The sequence below is a fragment of the Chelon labrosus genome (assembly GCF_963514085.1).
Source record: "Chelon labrosus genome assembly, chromosome: 21".
NCBI classification, from domain to species: Eukaryota; Metazoa; Chordata; class Actinopteri; order Mugiliformes; family Mugilidae; genus Chelon; species Chelon labrosus.
Window position 1 is genome coordinate 16,039,047 of NC_140354.1, and position 12,184 is coordinate 16,051,230.

At 41.1% G+C, this 12,184-nt stretch overlaps 2 protein-coding genes across 2 annotated transcripts; one reads left to right on the plus strand and one right to left on the minus strand.

Moving 5' to 3' along the window:
- The first annotated feature begins 711 nt into the window (after window positions 1-711).
- LOC311507046 (cysteine protease atg4da-like) lies at window positions 712-9,174 on the plus strand. The gene is made up of 11 exons (XM_084571244.1): window positions 712-1,242; window positions 2,308-2,558; window positions 2,660-2,743; window positions 2,835-3,008; window positions 4,682-4,979; window positions 5,064-5,128; window positions 5,279-5,406; window positions 6,696-6,774; window positions 6,871-6,947; window positions 7,813-7,932; window positions 8,098-9,174. The coding sequence occupies exons 2-11, from the start codon at window positions 2,366-2,368 to the stop codon at window positions 8,266-8,268; spliced, it is 1,389 nt and encodes a 462-aa protein (XP_084427370.1). The 5' UTR covers window positions 712-1,242; window positions 2,308-2,365; the 3' UTR covers window positions 8,269-9,174.
- Window positions 9,175-10,196: 1,022 nt separating this feature from the next.
- On the minus strand, window positions 10,197-12,108 carry LOC311506432 (galactosylceramide sulfotransferase). Its single transcript, XM_084570383.1, has 2 exons — window positions 11,343-12,108; window positions 10,197-11,253 (listed from the first exon to the last, which is right to left on the minus strand). Exons 1-2 carry the CDS (start codon window positions 11,624-11,626, stop codon window positions 10,362-10,364), a joined length of 1,176 nt encoding a protein of 391 aa, XP_084426509.1. The 5' UTR covers window positions 11,627-12,108; the 3' UTR covers window positions 10,197-10,361.
- Between the last annotated feature and the right edge of the window lie 76 nt (window positions 12,109-12,184).

Here is a 12,184-nt window from a genome sequence, read left to right on the forward strand (position 1 = left end):
GTTAAACACATACTGTTTTAGAAGTCCGCTGATCATAGTTAAATGTGCAATTGTACGTTTTAGGTGGCTATATAAGTGTGGGTAAAGAAGCATCGTGAAAGCAGCACTTACAGGAGTGTGTCCTCTTTCACCGACTCTTTTCTTGTTATGCAGTTTGTCGTGTGTTGTCACGTGTGAAGGAAAAGTGCCAGTGTTTTTAATTTAGGGATAATAACGTGAAGTTGTTTTATTTTTTTTGTTTTTTTTTTTGTACTATAACAATATGCAATCCAAGAGTGCCCGGTTCCATAAAAACTGAGCATCCGTGTCAGTGAAACCAGGTTAGATTCACACGAGCGTCCTAGTGTTGAGGTAGTAGTGTAGTAGTGTGTTTCAAAAATTTTTGGGGGAACCCAGACCCGTCTTAGACTGCCACCCTGTGGTCGACACCTGAAGTCCTGAGGTTCAAACATTAGTGTATATTTAAGGAGACATCCAGTTCTTAGTGTGTTTTTATTTTCTATTTATTTTTTAATACAAGATCACTTTTATTTTATCTGTTAAGACGTAGTGGTTTGAACAGTCATTAACCCAATGTTTGGACAAAGTGTTTTTGTATGTGATGTGAGGAAAATTGCACTTTATGTTGTCAAATATTATTTATTTTTTTCTATTTGTTCTATTTATTCATTTTTTTTATTATTATTTAACTCTGCTTTACTACTTACATTGGGTGGGATCATTTTGAAATGTATGAATTTTACATCTAGACGAGGAAAACTACCAAATCTGTGTGGCTAACCCCATTGACCTTCCACAAAGTCTGAAGTTGTACTTTATTTATTTATTTATTTTTATGTTTTACAGCAGCTATCTCTTTGACTGTTGTTGTTCATTACAATGCTACATATTTAATAGCCACTGTTGTGATAAACCAATGCAAAAAAGAAAGAAAAAAAAAAAAAAGCCTATAGTGAAGTAATAAAACGCAGAGAAACTCCTGATTTTGTTTTGTTTGACTTCCTTGCTTCCTTGTCGTTGACACAGCAGCCTCGCTCTCATTGGTCCTCCGTTCACCAATCACAGCGGACACGGCGTGAACACGTGACCCGTGTAAACAGGAAGTGCGAGTTCACACTCGTCCGCCTCGGTTCCGACGAGTCGGCCGATTAAAAAGCGACACTTTAAAAACGAGAACATACGGACATCCTCGGCAGATTCACTCAGGGGTTTTCTCTAATGAAAGAAGATGCCGCAATGAAGGTAAAAGAATATTTAGGTTTTACGTTTATTTTGCTCTTTCTTTAGACTTGTCGTAATGTGTCACCACCGTTTTGTCTCGTCTTCTTTGACCAGTAATAAAAATATGTTTTAGCTTGTTTACTTTAATAAATCTCATAAGAAATGACTGAAAATTATGAAATAAGTGACAGAGTTGCCATTAATGTGTCTTCTATCAGTAAAATATCGAAATGACGCAAAAGAGCTTTTTAAATTTGATATTTTAGCTTTAATGTGAGTTCACAGGGTTAATAAGTAAAATAAAATTAGGTTTTAGGTATATATTAGTCTTAGTGTACATTTAAACAAGTGCAACACAAATGCTATTTTACTTTTAAATTTAAATTTTACTAAATCTCATTTCATAAGGACATATAGCTTGCATCCTTTAGTCCAGTGGTTCCAAACCTGTGGGTCGGGGCCCTCTAAAGGGTCACAGGGTGGAGTAGGACACAAGAAAAATAAAGGTCTGGTTTTATGACATGTTCCTAACTTTGCTCTGTGCGTGAAATACTGGATAAGTTAAAACAAAAAATGTTTTAAAAGTGATCTCAACCAATTTCAACGGTAAGATAATGCTTATACTCTGATATACAGTAAACAAACAGTGTAAACAAAGTAGTAATAAGATAAGATATGGTGATACTTTTTGCTGATAAAACCTTCAGATACTTTTGCAGCCACAAAGGTTTGAGTCCGTCCTCCACCACTGATTGTATTGCTCATATACTAGTATACATATACACTTATATTCTTGTAACGGCTGCATGTAGGGGTTAGGGTTAGGGGCACCAGCCTGCATCTACCTGTATGACAAAAAAAAGAACAGTTCAAATGCTGGTGGGAGCAGGCACCGCTCTAGCTGCTGCTAAAAGACATATCTGAAATTCCTTCAGTCACACGGTGCAGTCACATGTTGTCTCTTTTTATCTAATCCAGGGGCAGTACTGGTTTGTTGGGGGAATATTTCATGTAATTCACTGTATGCGACTGCTTTTTGTCACATGTATATGATGAGAAGTGACCCGTGTCATTTGACCTGCCTAGGCTGCTGTGGCGATAAGGAGCAATTTTCTTCGCTCGTTCGTGGTCATCTCCGCTCGTTATGGATCCTAGCACCTCCTCCGGTCGCGGTGACGGACAGTCGGCGGCAGCTGACCCCATGGATGACTGGCTCTTCCTCTCCCCTGAATCTGCTCCACCTCAGCGCCAAGAAGTGAGCACGGAGGATCTGGAGACAGAAGACAGAGGCAAACTCAAATCCAAGCTTGTTTCAGCATGGAACAGTGTCAAATATGGTTAGTTTTATCTTACTGACCTTGAAACTGTATTATTTAGTTACTGAGCAGATGGGTTTGCTCTCTTGTAAAACCAGTTTACTTTGTGTTTATTGTATCAGGCTGGCCCTTGAAGCAGAAATCCAAGTTCAGCAAGAGCTCTTCTCTGATCATGTTTGGAAAGACTTATGAGCTGAAGAACGAAGGTGAGGCCTTCGTCATGTTTTGAGAAATGATCTCTTTTGTGTGATTTGAAATGCATGGGAGAAATTTTTAATGTATCTGTAACTGTGCCAGGCGACAGGGAGTGTTTCCGCCGCTGCTTTGCGTCTCTCCTGTGGTTGACCTACAGACGAGGTTTCCCTCAGCTGGCTGGCTGCTCTCTGACCACGGACAGCGGTTGGGGTTGTGTTCTACGTACGAGCCAGATGCTGCTGGCACGTGGGCTGATACTGCATCTGATGTCACCAGGTGACAACACTCACAGACACCGCAATACGACCTATATAATCCAATGAGTGACTGAACAGACATCAGTTAATAAAATATCTTCGTAGAAATTGACTCACAGAGAAGCAAAATACTTGTACATCATGTTAAAGGGAAATTACAGTTTTTTTTACAACCTGTACCTTATTTCTGGCATAAAATATGATAATTTGCTCACCCATATAACTTTGGTGTATATCCATATAGTGGGAGTGACTGGGGCACCGAAACACAGCCAGGATACATCATCCAGGTCAGAGGTTAGTAGGTCAGTCTACAGACCCCGGATGATGATAACAGGTACCTCCGGTACTCAACGGGGAATAGCACTAGCGTATCATAACAAAATATTGGTGAAACGAACAAGTTTCGCGGCAGATAATGTGTTATTTAGAGGCTGCGTTTCGGTGCCCCAGTCACTCCCACTATATGGATATATGTGGATCTAAATATTGTCCAAACGACTCCAAATGACACCAAAGTTATATAGGTGAGTAAACGATCGTATTTTATGCCAGAAATAAGGTCCAGGTTGTAAAAAACGGTAGTTCCCCTTAAATATGCAACCAGTATATTCTGATGGGAAACTAAGGTGTAAAATCTGAGCTGTTTCGCCTCTTTAGGGTGATTTTCTACTTCTCTTCTTTCATGTAATAGTCGGATGAAATAAGATTCTGGACAATCCAAAGGGAAGCTAACCAAAGCTAGTTAACATTAGTGGCTTTGCTGCTTCTACTTCTTTAGATTTAGTTTCCGACTTATTTATGTGGCATAACCTATTCCCTTTATGGGAAAATGTTTGAAAGATGTATGTAAACTAGCACCCACGAATGCTAGCTGTGATAGCTAGAGTGCGGTCACTACAGTTTATTTCGTAGCTGCTTTAAGTTGGACATACGTATTAAGGAACTTTATTATTTTTCAACATAAATACATGTCTGATACCCACAAAATATGAGAAAAGACTATATATTTGTTTCTTTCCTCTCTCAGTGGTTCAAAAAAAGGTATATCTGAAGAGGCTATTCAGGTTTGCAAGTCATTACAATGTCAAAAGTTGATAACACCATGCGTGCCTTTTTCTAACGTGTAACTTTTATAGTTTTATTGGTTTTCTTGCATGCACTGTCAGGAAAAGAGACAAATCTCTTCCAAAAAGGGGCGTGGCCAGCAAAGCTACAGACTGTTGTGAACAGAGCTGAAAACCACGGGAACAAAAGCATGAATGAATGAACAATCTGTGTGGTATTTAAAGCTGAAGCTTGTTGGAAACAATTCTGGGGACATGTGAGACTCGCATTAACTTGTTAAACAGAGGACAGTATGAGACCTTTAAATTATACATGGTGTGGCATAATTAGATTTTTTTTCATGTGGTAAAACAGATGTCAGAAAGTCAGACTCTGGTTTTGGTCTTTACCATTGTTCCCTCACCAGACAAACCTCACCTTCAAAGTCCCTGTTCTTTTGGGAAGTACTAGCCTCAAAGCAGGGACTTTTCTGTAAACAAAACACAGATCGTTAAAATGAAGTAATTTTCCCACAGCTTAATTTAGACCCAGATCCGTGCAATGAAAGTGCACCGAGTCACTTCAAAGTTTCAGTCCCTTGGGCTTTTATCTGAGATGAAAAGAACTTCTTTGTGTCTTTTTCAGATTGGACTTGGTCTGCGAGCCACCATGCGGTCAAAGATGACATGGACCTGCTTCGCCCTACAGTCAGTGACGAGTGTGAATGGAACCTGAATGAAAACGCAAATAAGCGAGGTCGGAAACTGAGCCTGGGTTCACACCTGGACATGTCCCGCGAGGCTACGCACAGGAAGATGGTGTCCTGGTTTGCTGACCACCCGAGTTCACCTTTTGGGATACACAAGCTTGTGGAGTTGGGCAAAAGCTCAGGGAAGAAGGCTGGGGACTGGTACGGCCCGTCCACTGCTGCTCATATCCTCCGGTGAGACTTGAAGTGATAACGCACCAGTCTGGTGATCATGGAAAGCTTTTATCGAGCTGTAACACTGAACCTTCTTCTTTTCAGGAAAGCCGTGGCAGCCTCAGCGGACATCCACAATCTAGTTGTGTATGTTGCACAAGATTGCACTAGTGAGTATTTTCTTTCATTTGCTGTGTTGCTAAATATTGGATTACGCATTTAAAGGGGCAAAGGGAAATATGCCTTCTTCTTATCTTATGAAATAGCTTGAACTGGTTGTTAGAGGATTACTTTAACCTTTCATTCTTTTATGTCCTCAGTCTACTTGCAGGATGTGAAGAGGTTGTGTGAGCAGCCTCCTCCCTACTCCTGGAAGTCTGCCATTATCCTGGTTCCTGTGCGACTTGGAGGACAAGATCTCAATCCCGCCTACATCAACTGCGTTAAAGTATTCAAACTATGTTTCTATGCATTAAAGGGGAAATACCGTTTTTTACAACCTGGACCTTATTACTGGCATAAAATAAGATCGTTTACTCACCCATATAACGTTTGCGTCATTTGTAGTCGTTATGTAGATATTTAGATTCCTTTACAGGTTCCCCATCAAGGAAAATGAGTGTTAGTTGCAAGAAGTTTTACATGTGGATGAGTTTAAATTGAGAGCTTCACTACGATCAACAATTTATTTTTTTACAGTGTAAATTGTCCACATGTGGATGGGGAGCATGGGGAGCTAAACCAGATTTGTATTAAATAGGTTTTGAGACATTTCCCTGCATTTGTGGCACCTGGTGCAAAAATCAAGAGATTGCCAAGCTGACCATATGTTATTGTTTGTAACTGAACCAAAATTTTATGTTTATCCATGCCAAAATTGTTAAGATATTTAAAGGAGAACTACCGCTTTTTACAATGTGGACCATATAATACGATCTTTTACTCACCCATATAACTTTGGTGTCATTTTTAGTCATTCGGAAGATATTAAGCTCCAGCGGAGCGCCACGTATATCCATATAGTGGGAGTGACTGGGGCACCGAAACGCAGCCTCTAAATAACACATTATCTGCCCCAAAACTCATTCATTTCACCAATATTTTGTTATGATACGCTAGTGCTATTCCCTGTTGAGTCCGGAGTTACCTGTTAACATCATCTGGGGTCTGTAGGTCAATCTACAGACCCCGGATGATGTCTTCTGACCTGGATGATGTCATCTCTGAGCGCCGCGCGTACCCGCGATGGTTGGCTTGTTTACCTGTAATTTGCTACTGCTAGTTTTTTGCAACATGGCTGGATATTTTTCCAATTCTAAGGTTGTGGACGAACTACAGTAGTAGCAAATTACAGGTAAACAAGCCGACTGTAGAGGCTGCATTTTGGTGCCCCAGTCACTCCCACTATATGGATATACGCAGATCTAAATATGTCTCGAACGACTACAAATGACGCAAAAGTTCAGTAGTTCCCCTTTAACTCGCAGACGTGTTCTTTGTAGTGTATGAAGAAACGTCTTGCAGCGAGGTCATTGCGGAGTTCCAAAGAATTTTCAGCTGTTTACAGTATTTCAACCCCGGGGGGTTGGGGGGGGGGGGGGGGTTCCTCTCACAGATAGAGTGCAGTTGTACAGTTCCTCAATGAGTTTGACTGTGGTCTGAAAACAGAGTATGAGTATAGTAGAGCTGAGTATTACTGAATTAGCAAAAAATTAAAACCAAACCTTTCCCCCACAGAATCTCTTGAAGCTGCCGTGCTGCATCGGAATCATCGGCGGCAAACCGAAGCACTCTTTATTCTTCGTTGGCTTCCAGGGTAGGTGCAGCGCCGCTCGCGACCACTGTGTTTTTCGTCCCGTTGATGTCTCTTGCTTAAATTTTCTTTTTTCTTTCTTCTGGGTTTGAAAAAAAGATGAACATTTGCTGTACTTGGACCCTCACTACTGTCAGCCCACAGTGGATGTAACAAAGAAAAACTTTCCCCTGGAGGTATGTGGTGTGTTTGATTTCTCATCATCTGACAGCTGCTACATGAAAGTCGCTTGAAAGAGTGGTTTCCTGAAGTAACCGCACAGTTCTATAAACTGAAGTGCTCTTAAAATACTTCGCCAGACACCAGTCGTGTTTAAGTTCAGTTAATGTGAAATGAGGTTATTGAACACAACATTATCAACTGTTTAGACTATTTAGCTAGCAATGTCTGCCATTTAAGCCAGTTTTAGCCAACTAGCTAACATTTTTCCAATTTGTACACTACATTTAGCTAACCATTTCACCTATTTATACATTACATTTGTATATTTAAATAATTTCTACTTCTACCTAACTAGTTTGCCCATATTTACATTAGTCTAGTTTTAACCTTTTCAGCAATTTGTGCTTTTCTTTTAGCTAACTATTTTGCCCATGGATATATCAAGCTACCTTTACCTATATTAACCAGTTATCCATTGCGTTGCTATTCAAACTTCACTGTTAGGCAACTTCTTGGCATTTCAACCCTTATTCATTACTTTTCGCTATTTCAACACATTACTTTAACTAAAACTTTAACATTTCAAGCTGTTTTAGCCATTTATCCATTACTTTTCGCTAACTGTTTTGACCTTTCTGCACTCTCTGTTGCAACGCATAGCTTTCAAGTGATACAGCCGGCTCAATACGTGGATGTGTGTAAATTTAACGATTCAATTCGATACATTTCTGTTAATTAAATTAGTTTGAGCTGTCCTCAGTCTTTTCGTGTTCCCCCTGGTAACTGATGATGTTCCTCCACAGGATCAGATATCACTGGTTAGGTTCTGAATCTAATCAGATCTTTTTCTTTCCACATTTCTTTCCGCCCCGCTTGCAGTCATTTCACTGTAAATACCCCAGGAAAGTGGCTTTCTCTCGCATGGACCCCAGCTGTACCATAGGCTTTTACGCAAAGGGACAAAAGGACTTTGAGTCATTGTGCGTGGATGTTAATGAGGTATGCATTCTTGTTTTTTGGGTCCGTGGAACCTGGAACCTTTTAAAAATGCTGCTGTTTTGCTTTTATAATATGATTTGCACCCAATCTGATGACAATTTCTCTTCACACGGGGCGTTGACAAAATGACAGAAAGTTAATGTGTCTTCTCTCTCTCTCCCTAAGGCTCTGTCCAATTCTGCAGGGAGGTACGCCATGTTTACATTTGCTGAGGGAGGAAGTCAAGAGAACCAGGGAAGCGGCCGTCCCACGAACACCACCACCTTTTTACAGAGGAAGAACGAACTGAGAAGAGCTGACACTAGCGACAGCATGGATGAGTTTGTTCTGTTATGAACTAAAGAACATTGAATCTATCCTGAGGGATGAATGTGACATTTGCATTTCTGGCAATTACTACTGAACATAATAAGGTTGTCAAGAAGTACGAGGAATACTATTTATAGTTTTTTTGTTTGTTTGTTTGTTTAATGAAGTGGTCAGGTATTTGTAATTACACTGCTAGATTGTTATTGCTGTTTTGCTCATATTTCTATTTTTATATGTTTTAGATTTAAAAAGAATTATGAAGGTTTTCTGATTTTTAAATCAGTGTTTTTGAGTTTAACCAACCATCCTCCGTTCAAAGTTAATTATTCATTTCACCCGAGAGAAACTTTAGGCATGAGTTAAAATGAGATACACAGCCTCACATTGTTTTGTGTCATGTGACAAGATGTGCTTCACTTTGAATGGATTAGAAAATTGGATTCCTGCGAACATGTGAGTCACACAAGAGAAACAGAAAAAGAGGTTGCCCTTTCTGAAAGAAAAAAAAAATTGCTAAGTTAAATGCTTGTCAACTGAACTGGAATAATGCACGGATATATATATATGGGCTTGACTGTTTTTGCAGTCTTTTATCTAAATAAACAGTTTAGGAAATTAGTCATTCTTAAATCCAATAAAAAACAATGTTAATGCAGTGAAGACTTTGAGTACAGCATTCCTAGTGTTTAGCGACTGCATTAAAATGAGTTGGATGTAATGGTGGAGCAGGGAAAAATTAAATGATGCAATGCAATGAAATACTGAATCTCATCACCCTTTAATTCCCATTTAGCAGCAATTTTTATTGGAAATGAAATCTTGTAAAACAAAAATTGTCCAATACTTTCCTTTAACTGGTGATATGTAACTCTACTTACACCTATAATTTAGTGCTGTTCAACAGACGTTTGCTTGATAGGATGCTAATTTACACTGATCAGCTATTATGACCACTGACAGGAGAAGTAAATAACATTGACCATCTTGTGACAATACAATGTTCTGCTGAGAAACTTTTGGACATGTACCACCCACCTAGACCAGCCCAGGCACCCCCACCCCATAGCAATGACACTCCTTGATGGCAGCAGCCATCCCCAGCAGGATGCAGCCTGACACAGACACACACACAAAAACGCTTTAGGAACAACTCAACATGAAGAACAGCACAAGGTGTTGACCTGCCTCCAAATTCATTAGATCCCAAACTGATCAAGTATCTGTGGGATGATCCCCAGAGGCCCCTCCCCTCAAACCATAGGATGCAAAGGCCCCCCACTAACAACATCCTGTTGCCAGACACCACAGGACACCCTCAGAAGGCCCATGTCCATTCTCTGATGAGTCACAACTGATTTGGAGGCACAAGGGAGACCTACACAATATTAGGAAGGTGGTTATAATGTTATGCCTGATCAGTGTATTTATAACAAGACCGAAACAAAGGCAACTGGACTTGTCTCAGCTTTCTTTAGGAAAGAATTTTAACCATTCGCCCCTTTAATGACCCAACACTCTCCAGAGTCAAGGCGTGAAAATGTTTGGCTGTTGATGGGTCCTTAGAGAGCCACTAATTGTGACAAAAGGCCAACCCAGGTTAATTTGAGCAACGTCCTCTAATCTGGTCGACCCTGGACCCTACTCATGTGAGTTTTTAAGTGGGAACCACCAACAGATGTTCCAAATAAAAACTAAACTCCCTGTCAGTCAGTAGAAAGCTCAAACAAGTCCTGCGGCTTTTGTTTTAGATATCAGCAACACCGTCTCGTGACTTGAAATTAAAGCATCTACTTTCTCAATGCCCATCAAAACAAGGTCAACTGGCCTTGTAGAGTTTCTTGGAGACGTTTCATCCAAGTCCTCAGTTGTAAAAGGCTGGTGGGGAGTTCGGATTTAAATAGGAACATCTGTGGGTGTTGTCCACCTAAAACTTGTATGTCTAAGGTCTGTTAACGATCAGATAGTTTGAGGAAAATGCTGTTTTCCTTCCCCAGTCTATGATACTCCAACAACCTTCTTTTCAGAGCTGAAGAAGCTACTTGGATGAAACTGTGAGAAACTCTAAACATCCAGTTGCCTTTGTTTCACTTTATTTTTTGGACATCCTCCAATAATGAGTCTCACACAGTCCTCATGGCTTGGCCATACTGCTGGAAATACAAATGGGCATGGTACTGATGTTCAGGCAGTACGAGCCGCATGCAGAATCTTTGCTCCTGCTTGGTCATATTCTTCTGTATTTGATAACCCAAAATAGTGACCGAATCAGTCTGCCAGGGTCTTATTGAGTCGTCCAGTTCCTCAGGGGGCACCTCTTTCCTGGCCACACATTTCTGTCTGATTCTCTTCGTGGATGCCCTCAGCAGAGCCACGTTTCTCCTCAGCCTCTCCAGCCCATACTGCGCTGCCTTCTCCCAGAACAACTGGAGGAAAATGTCATAGAGCAACGCGTCCTGGCTGTTCCAGGCTCGTATTTTGGCTTTGGTTATGCCGTCCAGTTGAGTGATATCCTTAGCGGAGCGAGTGTTGAGCCGGACATAAGCCAGATCCTCAAGTTCTAGGCTTAGAAGGTCCGCCAGGAGGACCAGGGACTCATCAAAGTGCTCCGCAATCATGACCAGCTGGAAGGTTTCCTTGAGAAGAGTCACGTCAGCATACCAGGAGAAGTTCCACTTCTGGGTGTCAAGACCTAAATCAAATCTCACAGGGTTATTTCCAAGGCCGTTACCAGGCTCTGTAGAGTCCCAGAACGACTCTGGTGACTCCAGGAACGTCAACAGTGCTGATCCGTTCACTGCTGCCTTCTTGGCTAAAATGAAGGCAGGAACTGTTGAGGCGTAAGAAGAGAAAATGGACTCAAATGTCCGTACAGGTTCACGCATGATAGTGATGTAGACGGCGTTGGGTGGCATCAACTGTTTCAGCGGTCCCATGTTGAGGCGCATGTGGCTACAGAGTATGTCGAAATGAGAGGAGCCTTCTGGTAACTCCTCCACAAAATCTTCCCTGAATCTGAAAACAGAGCAAAAATGTTGACGACAGCGACAATAACATTAAACCACTGAAAAGCAGAACCATCGTAGAGATTTTAGCTGACATACTTATCTGGATAGCTGAACTGGTAAGTGTGATGGGGGAAAGCAAATGTAGCCCTGTCCCTCTCCCCTACGCGGAACAGCAGATTTTGGACGGTGCTGCCTCCTGTCTTGTGTGTTTTAATGAAAACTACGGGTGGCATGTGTTTCCTCTTCTTCAGTACTTTATAAAGATGGGAATCCTTTTTCGCCTGTACATCGGAGGACCAAGAGTCACTTCTTCCATCTTGGTCTTGGTAAAGGTCATTAGGTCTTTCCATCATTGGCAACTTGCGCCAACCTTTGTGCATATTATTAGCACTGTGAAAAGCAAACAAACCACTTTCACATGAATTAATTCGGCATCGGTGCTCAGACTTCTCATTCCTACAGACCTAAGGCAACAAAAAAGAGATTAGAGTTAGCGCATTACATCCTATTACCTACCTTAAATGCTGCACCAAGTGAGTACCTATGAGTACGAGCAGAAACGTGGCACCTAAGATCCCCATGAGGCCTGCCACACGGTACCTCCAAACCAGGGTGACCAAAGAGTGGCCGGTCATTTCTCAGAGGTTTTAGCTACACCAAACTTTGCCTTCTGGTTGTTTCCTTTCTAGCAGCATAACATGAAGAGCTCCACAGCATAGGATTGTGTACACTGCGGCTTAAAGACAGGGACATAGCCGTGATCTAACCATAAGCTGATCAGTCACAGAGCCAGGGTCAAAGAGCCTTTGGCATTCAGTGCTAACTAGCTTACTTATCATGCATATATACAGTAAATATGCTAAAGAAAACTACAAGAACAAGACTGGTTGTAGCCTTCCATACACTAAAATGTTCATGTTTTCTATGTTTGATATGAT